The sequence below is a fragment of the Berghia stephanieae genome, chromosome 14 (genome assembly GCF_034508935.2).
Source record: "Berghia stephanieae isolate SIO BIC M18660-M18661 chromosome 14, UCSD_Bste_1.3, whole genome shotgun sequence".
Classification (NCBI taxonomy): domain Eukaryota; kingdom Metazoa; phylum Mollusca; class Gastropoda; order Nudibranchia; family Aeolidiidae; genus Berghia; species Berghia stephanieae.
The window spans coordinates 11,873,123-11,884,244 of NC_088373.1; the positions used below are offsets into that span (position 1 = coordinate 11,873,123).

At 37.9% G+C, this 11,122-nt stretch overlaps 1 protein-coding gene across 1 annotated transcript in view; it reads left to right on the top strand.

The window, feature by feature from the left end:
* The window catches only part of LOC144959834 (uncharacterized), a 31,277-nt gene extending 22,649 nt beyond the window's left edge, over positions 1-8,628 (top strand). The window contains exons 3-5 of the mRNA XM_078892615.1: positions 5,769-5,944; positions 6,437-6,577; positions 8,256-8,628. Of these exons, the coding sequence (XP_078748741.1) occupies positions 5,769-5,944; positions 6,437-6,577; positions 8,256-8,501 (563 nt within the window). The 3' untranslated portion in view covers positions 8,502-8,628. The remainder of the gene's footprint in view (positions 1-5,768; positions 5,945-6,436; positions 6,578-8,255) is intronic.
* The last annotated feature ends 2,494 nt before the right edge of the window (positions 8,629-11,122 follow it).

The window sequence follows — 11,122 nt, forward strand, 5'->3', positions numbered from 1 at the left end:
GAAAGAAAGAAAGAAAGAAAGGAAGGAAGGAAGAAAGGAAGAAAGAATCATCGCGGAGTAGAAGGATCTTATTCTGTATATTTGGCAAAAATAATATATTGACACATTTGGCAGACCGAGGTAACGAGCACCAGATAGGACGAGAAAAGGTTACCATTTCGCTTTCTGTTTTAGGTAATTATTTATTTTGGCCGGTTTTCTAGCCAAAGTCGAAATTAATGTTATTAATATTATCACTCATTTCTTCACAAAAGGGGTTGTTTAGAATAATATTTTACTCGCGGAAAAACAAACCAAAGGGGTTTAAATGGTATAATATTAAGGTAGGTGTTTATGTTAACTGCCCGTATGTTTATGCTGGTGTTTTAGTAACCTGCGTTAGCAATAACCAAAGATGATGGTGATTAATCTCGTTATTTGTGTATCTATTTGTTTTATCAGCCACTGGAAATGTATGTGTGCAGCTGACGTCATAATGTCATTATAAATGTAACTCATAGCCTTAACCCTCTCCATACCAACTACAGGAAAATCGTCACATTTGTTACGATACGAGGAATATTTTTGTTAATCAGATTTGTTTTTCACATCAAAATAAAATGTATGAAATACCTGTTTTATAATGCTGGTTAAACTACACAAAAATTATATATAATATATATATTATCTACTTATTTCTCATGAGTACCTGGCCGTTAGCAGCGTTGTCTTTGTCCGAAAAATTGTAATATGGCCTAACAGGCATCATGTCCTACGTGTTAAAGGTTGCTATTGACCAGGGACTCCTTGTAAATCGCTTTGAGCACATTTAGTGGATATCGCGCTATATAAAGCTCAATTTTAAAAAATGATTTAGTTATAGCATTTCTGGAAAAACAAATAATCATGAAAATGTTGTTAGGAGAGAGTGAATCCAGCATTAGGTACTGGTAGAGAACACGGCCACAAGTTAATATAAAAAGTTGAGCCTTTATATAGAGGAATATTGACTAAACGTGCTCAAAGCGCTTTACAAAGGGTCCCTGACAAACAGCAACACGTAACATAAAGAACGAGACATGACGCCTGTTAGGCGATAATACACTTTTTTCCGACAGAGACAACGCGCTAGGAACTCATTTTATACCTGAGTACGGTGAGAGAATGTGAGTACAGAGTCTTTTCCAAGGACTCAACTCTGCGCAGAGCGAGGTTCGAACCAAAACTCCGAACCGAAAGCTAGTGTCATACCACAAGAACACATAGTCGCATAAAGCTTCTTCTTCTTCTTCTTCTTCTTCTTCTTCTTCTTCTTCTTCTTCTTCTTCTTCTTCTTCTTCTTCTTCTTCTTCTTCTTCTTCTTCTTCTTCTTCTTCTTCTTCTTCTCCTCCTCCTCCTCCTCCTTCTTCTTCTTCTTCTTCTTCTTCTTCTTCTTCTTCTTCTTCTTCTTCTTCTTCTTCTTCTTCTTCTTCTTCTTCTTCTTCTCTCTTCTTCTTCTTCTTCTTCTTCTTCTTTTTTTTCTTCTTCTTTCTTCTTCTTCTTCTTCTTCTTCTTCTTCTTCTTCTTCTTCTTCTTTTCTTCTTCTTCTTCTTCTTCTCTCTTCTCCTTCTCCTCCTCCTTCTCCTCCTCCTCCCCCTCCTCTTCCTCCTCCTCCTCCTCCTCCTCCTCCTCCTCCTCCTCCTCCTCCTCCTCCTCCTCCGTCTTCTTCTTCTTCTTCTTCTTCTTCTTCTTCTTCTTCTTCTTCTTCTTCTTCTTCTTCTTCTTCCCATCACATATTTGTTATCATGTGTGAATATCTAGTTGGTGAAGGAACACCGTTGTCTTCCTTATCTCTGATCCATACAGTTTAATCTCCAGAGATGTAGTACCAGGTCAAGAATCCTCTTTTGCTGGTGCATAAATACGCTTCAACAGTCGTAACGTCACTTCCCTCGTAATGACGCATGGTAACTTAGTAACTGGCTCTAAACTATCGGAACAATGGCGGACGCCCTTATGAAATATTTCTCCGGCGAGCATATTAGCGTACCCTTGAGAAAAAAAACAAACATTATAAATCTGATCATTTAAAAAAACGTTTATACATTCTGATCACAAGACATATGAAAAGTTCTAGTGAGTATGAAGAATAAAAAGTACCGATTTTCTTTGATTAGAACCAAGATGGCCGCCGTTTCTGGACAACGTGACATCAGACTATTGAATATTGAATCCAATTAGGGCATGTTTGGATTGGTGGATGTCTTCTTCTCATTCCCCACAATCACACGACATGCCTTGTGCGGCTATGTGGTCTTGTGGTATGACATTCGTTTTTGGATCGGAAGGTTCTGGGTTCGAGCCTCGCGCTCGGCGCATAGTTGAGTCCTTAGAAAAGGCTCTTTACTCACATTCTCTCACCGTACTCAGGTGTAAAATGAGTACCTGACCGTTAACAGCGTTGTCTTTGTCCGAAAAATTGTAATATCGCCAAACAGGCGTCATGTCCTGTCCTACATGTTAGATGTTGCTGTTGACTAGTGACCCCTTGTAAAGCGCTTTGAGCACATTTTGTGGATATTGCTCCAAATAAAGCTCAATTTAATTTAATTTAACAAATGCATTCATAGAAGAAGATGCGTTTCGTTTCTTAAACTTCAAAAAGTATTGTATTTTTAAAATTTGATAATTACAACTTTGAACTCAAGTTTTTTTCATCTTGTTGATTCTGATATAGATAGTTCGAAGATGACGTCACACAGGTCTTTGTTTTTGTTTGTTGCCATCCGCGTTTATGAGTAATGCTCACTGAACTGTATTAACCCGACTATAAACGTTCATGGATACACACAGTTTTGTGTGTTGGTCCGTTATACTTCCGGATGGCAATGTTATGAGCTTCTTAGCCAAGCGCATACTATCTATATAGGGTAGGGTGTCCATAAAGTATGGGTACATGTAGTATTTCACTATATATTTTGAATTATTCATTTATGCTATAGATTATGGAGATTTGGCTGAAAAATACTTTCAGAGGTCACGTGTTGTTAAAGTACGATTCATTACATCCCAATTGAATAAGATTCGTTTTTTAAAAGAGGAATTTGCATTCTTACCATGTACCCAGACTTTGTGGACATCCTGTACATAATACCCTGTTGACGTAGTGGGCCACTTCAAAATACCAATTGGAATAGATGTTACACATATGTGATAAATCTAATAGGATCGTATCTGCCAAGTATCCAATGTTAACCCTTTTAACTCACCGAATTGGAGATGGGCTAATTTCCAGTCCCACTATGCAAAGGTTACTCCGCAAAGAGAAGAGCGGAAATATGACAGTAAAGCGGAAGGAAGAAAGATCTGAAACGAAATTTGACACAAAAGAAAGGCGTTTTAAGACGAGTACTTAGTATGAGTATTATCCTTCTTCTTCTTCTTGGTCTTGTTGTTGGTGTTGTTGTTGTTGTTGTTGTTGTTGTTGTTGTTGTTGTCCTTGTTGTTGTTGTTGTTGTTGTTGTTGTTCTTCTTCTTCTTCTTCTTCTGTTTCTTTCTTCTTCTTCTTCTTCTTCTTCTTCTTCTTCTTCTTTTCTTTCTTCTTCTTCTTCTCTTCTTCTTCTTCTTCTTCTTCTTCTTCTTTCTTCTTCTTCTTCTTCTTCTTCTTCTCTTCTTTCTTCTTCTTTTTCTTCTTCTTCTTCTTCTTCTTCTTCTTCTTCTTCTTCTTCTTCTTCTTTCTTCTCTTCTTCTTTCTTTTCTTCTTCTTCTTCTTCTTCTTCTTCTTCTTCTTTTTCTCAGTTCTTGTACTTTTCTTTTCTCTTCTTCTTTCTTCTTCTTCTTCTTCTTCTTCTTCTTCTTCTTTCTTCTTCTTCTTTTCTTCTTCTTCTTCTCTCTCTTCTTCTTCTTCTTCTTCTTCTTCTTCTTCTTCTTCTTCTTCTTCTTCTTCTTCTCTTCTTCTTCTTCTTCTTCTTCTTCTTCTTTTCTTCTTCCTTCTTCTCTTCTTCTTTCTTCTTCTTCTTTCTTCTTCTTCTCTTCTTCTTCTTTCTTCTTCTTCTTCTTCTTCTTCTTCTTCTTCTTCTTCTTCTTCTTCTTCTTCTTCTTCTTCTTCTTTTTTCTTCTTCTTTTCTTCTTCTTCTTCTTCTTTCTTTCTTCTTCTTCTTCTTCTTCTTCTCTTCTTCTTCTTCTTCTTCTTCTTCTTCTTCTTTCTTCTCTTCTTCTTCTTCTTCTTTTCTTTCTTCTTCTTCTTTCTTCTTCTTCTTCTTCTCTTCTTCTTCTCTTCTTCTTCTTCTTCTTCTTCTTCTTCTTCTTTCTTCTTCTTCTTCTTCTTCTTCTTCTTTCTTCTTCTTCTTCTTCTTCTTCTTCTTCTTCTTCTTCTTCTTCTTTCTTCTCTTCTTCTTCTTCTTCTTCTTCTTCTTCTTTCTTCTTCTTTTCTTCTTCTTCTTCTTCTTCTTCTTCTTCTCTTCTTCTTCTTCTTCTTCTTCTTCTTCTTCTTCTTTCTTCTTCTTCTTCTTTCTTCTTCTTCTTCTTCTTCTTCTTCTCTTCTTCTTCTCTCTTCTCTTCTTCTTCTTCTTCTTCTTCTTCTTCTTCTTCTTCTTCTTCTTCTTCTTCTTCTTCTTCTTCTTCTTCTTCTTCTTCTTCTTCTTCTTCTTCTTCTTCTTCTTCTTCTTCTTCTTCTTCTTCTTCTTCTTCTTCTTCTCTTCTTTTCTTCTTTCTTTTCTTCTTCTTCTACTCTTCTTCTTCTTCTTCTTCTCTTCTTTCTTATTCTTCTTCTTCTTCTTCTTCTTCTTCTTTCTTCTTTTCTTCTTCTTCTTCTTTTCTTCTTCTTTCTTCTTCTTCTTCTTCTTCTTTTCTTCTTCTTCTTCTTCTTTCTCTTCCTTCTTCTTTTTTTTCTTCTTCTTCTTCTTCTTCTTCTTCTTCTTCTTCTTCTTCTTCTTTCTTCTTCTATTACTTCTTCTTCTTCTTCTTTACTTCACTTCTTCAGTGCTACATTCATATAAAGAACTACTCGTATTATTGTATCTTTCTGATAGTTTGCAATGCATCTTTTAATGAGTCAATATTGTTAAGAAGCTAGATGTGCGGCTATGTGGTCTAGTGGTATGACACCCGCGTTCGGATCGGAAGGTCCTGGGTTCGAGCCTCACGCTCAGCGCATAGTTGAGTCCTTGGAAAAGCTCTATACTCACTTTCTCTCACGGTAATCAGTTGTAAAATGAGTACCTGGTCGTTAACAGCGTTGTCTTTGTCAGAAAAATTGTAATATCGCCTAACAGGCGGCATGTCCCGTCCCACATGTCAAATGTTGCTGTTGACCAGGGACCCCTTGTAAAGCGCTTTGAGCACACAGTGGATATTGCGCTATATAAAGCTCAATTTAAAAAAATATTTTTTTATTAAAAGTTTGATACTAAGGCTGACTGGTTTGCATTTTACTTAATCTCATGTGGTCCTTCAGATCCATTAGGCCCATGGATCCGGAGGTTATCCCGGTTTCTGTAGCGTGAAACGTAGAATAGCAATTGCTTGCTACCCTTTGGATAGTACGCTAGTCTATTGAAAAGTACTTTGCGCCAGACAGAACGGACTCAGCTCCCAAAGCACGCAGGTTGGACATCTCTATCTCTCTCTCTCTCTCTCTCTCTCTCTCTCTCTCTCTCTCTCTCTCTAACTATCTATCTATCTATCTATCTATCTATCTATCTATCTATCTATCTATCTATCTATCTATCTATCTATCTATCTATCTATCTATCTATCTATGTCCTGTTAATCACAAATTCAATAATTAATTATTGTCCTCTTCTCCTCAGTGCCTTCGTGTTTTCCCTCCAGCCTGGACCCATTCCTGGACACCAGCAGGGCCGATAACTACTCCTTCCCCATCCCACTTCCGGTTTACATCAGGTCAAGGTCACCGAGTGGCACCGACACTTTCGTCAAGCCGAAGAAATGTCGGAGAAGTAGGACTGTCTTTACAGAGCTTCAGGTTAGGGCGGGACGGATGAAATATTTCACAGGAGTAGGAGGGAGGGAGAGAGAGAGAGAGAGAGAGAGAGAGAGAGAGAGAGAGAGAGAGAGAGAGAGAGAGAGAGAGAGAGAGAGAGAGAGAGAGGTAGAAATGCGAGCGGGAAAAAATAGAGGGAAAAGAATGAGTAAGAGGGAAGAGAGCAGAGAGATATAGAGTTGAGGAGAGAGATAGATAATGAAAGAGACAAAGAGATTGTGAGAAAGACAGTTTAAGAGAAAAAGAGAATAAGAAATAGTGTGTGTGTGTGTGTTTGTGTGTGAGAGAGAGAGAGAGAGCGCGAGAGAGAGAGAGAGAGAGAGAGAGAGAGAGAGAGAGAGAGAGAGAGAGAGAGAGAGAGAGAGAGAGAGAGAGTGAGATTTGGAGGCAAACAGTAAGGGAGATAGATATTTTGCTATTGTTGGTAAGTTCAGTTTTGAAACATCATCAATATTTTCCTCTCTTTTCCAACAGCTGATGGGCCTGGAGAAGCGATTTGAAGGCCAAAAATACTTGTCCACCCCAGATCGTATGGACTTAGCAGAGAGTCTGGGATTGTCTCAGATACAGGTGAAAACCTGGTACCAGAACAGGAGGATGAAATGGAAGAAACAGGTACTTGTCTAGATTCAGTTCTTGTGTCATTTATGAGAGCAGCAGTAATGAATGCGATGCGCCTCAAGATTGAGAGGACGTCTGATTCGCATACTTACTTCGGCCGCCCCTTGGGGCGCCCAACATGAGCCACAAGTCTTCGCCGTTCTGTCCTGTCCCCATAAGCGTACGCATCTCCCGGGTGTTGTCCATTCCTGTGTGATCTAGCAGACAGCCAATGTATGAATCACATCGCTGTTCCTATTCCTCGTCTCCAGATGAAATCGATGAAGCATGTGCCTATAGGGAATGAGATTAGCGGAAGAGTAGCCTCCCTTGATTGGACGTCACCGGCGGAGAAGTTATTTGTCAACAAGCCGAAGCTTCGTCTCCAACTACAAGCCAAGCGCTCCAAATATAACATTTATTATTCATATATCTTTAGTTTTCTCCATTGTGAAATGTTAACAAAATATGATGTAGACTACAAATTAAAAAATAAAAGATGTTGATAAATAATACAATACGATGAGACAACCCTTCCTAAACTTACTGAACTTCCCACTAATGATTGGTACTAATAATGGCGATAGTGTCTGTCGGTTGTCAAGACGCGACTTCCAACAAAGGGGCGCTACTCTTAAATCTGTTTTGAAATCTCATTCCCTATGATTAGATATTGATCCTGCTTTTTTGGCCTCTGGCTCATCCCGACATAATACCGTTTTGAGACGATAAGTCACGTAAAACCAACAGTCACAAAACTTCTTTTTTAAAAAAAAATAAGCTTATATATAGCGCAATATCCACTAAATGTGCTCAAAGCGCTTTACAAGGGGTCCCTGGTCAACAGCAACATTTAACATGTAGGACGGGACATAACGCCTGTTAGGCGATATTACAATTTTTCGGACAAAGACAACGCTATTAACGGCCAGGTACTCATTTTACACATGAGTACGGTGAGAGAATGTGAGTAAAGAGTCTTTTCCAAGGAGTCAACTATGCGCCGAGCGCCAGGCTCGAACCCATGACCTTCCGATCCGAAAGCGAGTGTCATACAACTAGCACCCAAAACTATGGTATCCATTCTCCTCAATAAAACATACAACACAAGTCTGATATTTCTGGCTATAAATTCAATTTTCAACATCTTAACTATCCCGACTTAATACCGTTTTGAGGCGAAGGGTCACATATCTTGAGAGTTTTTGCCTTACCGGAGTTCCGTTTCACTACAGTGGTTGAATGTCATGGAACGCCACTCACCACGCTCAAGGGCCATAACCGAGCAGTCGATTATCTCTTTGCCAGTTGTTGCCTCCACATTTCCTATCCAATCAATGTTAAGCGTTTGTTGTCAATGGCCTGGTGAGTGACAATGATCATTGAAATGACAAATCCCGAGGTTGAGTTCTTGGATAAGACATTTTACTTACATTACGTCATCGACTCCGGTTTGAACGAGTACCTGGTTGTAGTGACATATATTATAGTGTGGGAGTGTTAGTACAAAAATTATGCCAAACAGGCGAAGGTATTTGATGAAATGGAAATAATATGGGTCTATTTCATATACTAGGGAACCAATTGAAACATTGTGAAGCGTATAGAGCATGATAAATCCGTAAAAATGAGATATGAAATGCACGTTTTTCTCTGTTTATTTATATTTATGCGTTCTCCATTTATATTTGAGGTTTTACAAAAGGGTGCCAAAGAATCACCTACCAAGCCTAAAGGAAGACCAAAGAAAGACTCGCTTGACGAGGGCAATGACGTAGATGTTGAATATGACGTCAGTGATGACGACAATTGTGACGAGGATGATATAGAATTGATGAATGAAGACGACCAAAGCGGCGATGACTTCCGTTTCCATGACTACCACAATGATTCTGTGACGCATGCGTCATCGATGAAAATCTCCACCAATGAGAAATAAGTTTGATTGGTGGAAATTTTGATGAGTTCATTTGAATGAATGAATGAATTAATGAATGAATGAATGAATGGATGAATGAATGAGTGAATATAATGAATGAGTGAATATATAAATGAAACATGCATTAATAAATAAATAGATAGATACATTAAAAAAAGGAATGAATAAATTATTGAATAAATGTTTTGATCTTTAAACAGATTGGTGTAAGAGTGAATGAAAAGATAAATAAGTAAATATACGCCTATTTAAAAGATAAACAATATATATATATATATATATATATATATATTATATATATATATATATATATATATATATATATATATGTGTGTGTGTGTGTGTGTGTGTGTTATAAAAAGCTACATTTTCAGAGTTGCCAACATGGGGGTACCAATTGCTCAGTTGGTAGGGCACTGCTTCAGAAGCAAAGAGATTGAGATCGATCGTTGCTGTGATTGAGTAGCTGGGTCTGCTATATCTGACGGAAAAATACTTTGCGATAGACTATCGTCCTACCCAGATGATAGCAATCAATTGCTATTGTCTGTTTCATGCTATAGAAACCGGGGGAAACAACCTCAAACTCCATGGCAGCATGGCTCTGAAGAATGCGATGGTCCGGCTAGATGGTCTCGTGGTAAGGCAATTGGTCCTGGGCCTGAAAGTCTCGCTGTGGGCGAAGCAAACGTTCTTTCACAGTACCCTCAACAACAACAAGAACCAAAAAATATCAAACAAAAACAGCAACAACAACAAGAAAATATAACAACAAAAATAACCAATTGGTCCTAAGCCTGAAAGTCTCGCTGTGGGCGAAGCAAACGTTCTTTCACCGTACTCAACAACAACAAGAACCAAAAAATATCAAACAAAAACAGCAACAATAACAAGAAAATATAACAACAAAAATATCCAATTGGTCCTGGGCCTGAAAGTCTTGCTGTGGGCGGCGCAAACGTTCTTTCACGGTACTCAACAACAACAAGAACCAAAAAATATCAAACAAAAACAGTAACAATAACAAAAATAACCAATTGGTCCCAGGCCTGAAAGTCTCGCTGTGGGCGAAGCAAACGTTCTTTCACCGTACTCAACAACAACAAGAACCAAAAAATATCAAACAAAAACAGCAACAATAACAAGAAAATATAACAACAAAAATAACCAATTGGTCTTAAGCCTGAAAGTCTCGCTGTGGTCGAAGCAAACGTTCTTTCACGGTACTCAACAACAACAAGAACCAAAAAATATCAAACAAAAACAGTAACAATAACAAAAATAACCAATTGGTCCCAGGCCTGAAAGTCTTGTTGTGGGCGAAGCAAACGTTCTCACACCGTACTCAACAACAAGAACAATAACGAAAAAAAAAAACAAGCCATAAAAAAAACCAAATCAAAACTGCAACAACAACAACAACAACAACAACAACAACAACAACAACAACAACAAGAAAAATAACAAGAAGAACGACGACAACACACAAAGAGATATAACAATAAAAGAATATTGAAAAGAATATCATTGGAGTCCTGTAGCTCACTCGCTGCACGCACAATGGAACCAAGTGAAGTGGAGAGTTGTTTTGTTTGTTTTTTCTGCTCCCTCCCTCCTGTCCACTCAGCACTGATCAGGTAACTTGGGCTGTTTCAATTCACCTGTAAGCACTTTGCGATTATTTGTTTTTAATGACAAAGTAAGATATTTTCCATTTTAATCTAAGGGAGATAATCACGAATATATTTCTTTCAGAGAATTACTGCACGAATTACATCCCCTGAAAGGGCAAGTGCCAATAACTCGACAATGCTCTTGTAAATTTCCTTAAGCCAAAAAGCCATTGGAGCCGAATCAGTTAATCCCGGTTATTTGTAACTTTAAACGGACATCCATATGCTTTCTACCCTTTGGATAGGTCTCTAGTCTATTCCAAAGTACTTTCGCCAGTTCTAACATATATTGCTACCAAATATCTTCTGAATTGATAAAGATAAGAAATTGAAAACGACAATTTTACATAATAAGGAATAATCTAAACCTACATGTACATATTTGAAGGCATGATGACCTAGATGATAACATCAGTAACTAAATAGCCAAAACAGATTTATATTACGTTTCATTGTAAAAAATATGTTTCAGTACATGACATAATCAGTCGGAAGGTATATAATTTTATATATATATATATATATATATATATATATATATATATATATATATATATATATATATATATATATATATATATATATCGATATAATTATTTATTGATGTACAATACCAATCTTCACTTCTGCCCAATATCTAAATTTAAAAAAGATAACTTCCTGTTAACCGTTAAAAACAAAAGATGATGTCTTGACTCTTTTATTTCTTAAATATAATACATCTAAGCCCAGATGTTACAATGGCGCCGAGTCCGGTCCGCATTCGTGCACCGTCGTGAACGCGCCCCGTAGCATCGTCACAACACACCGTTCAACTAGATGCTCTGCTGTTTCGGGTTCTTGCCCACATCGGGTACATATGGGACAGGTGGAAAGTCCCCACTGATGAAGCGCACTTGCAGTTAGGCAGCTCCTCGACCGAAGCCGATTCGCAGCCACCCAGTGTCT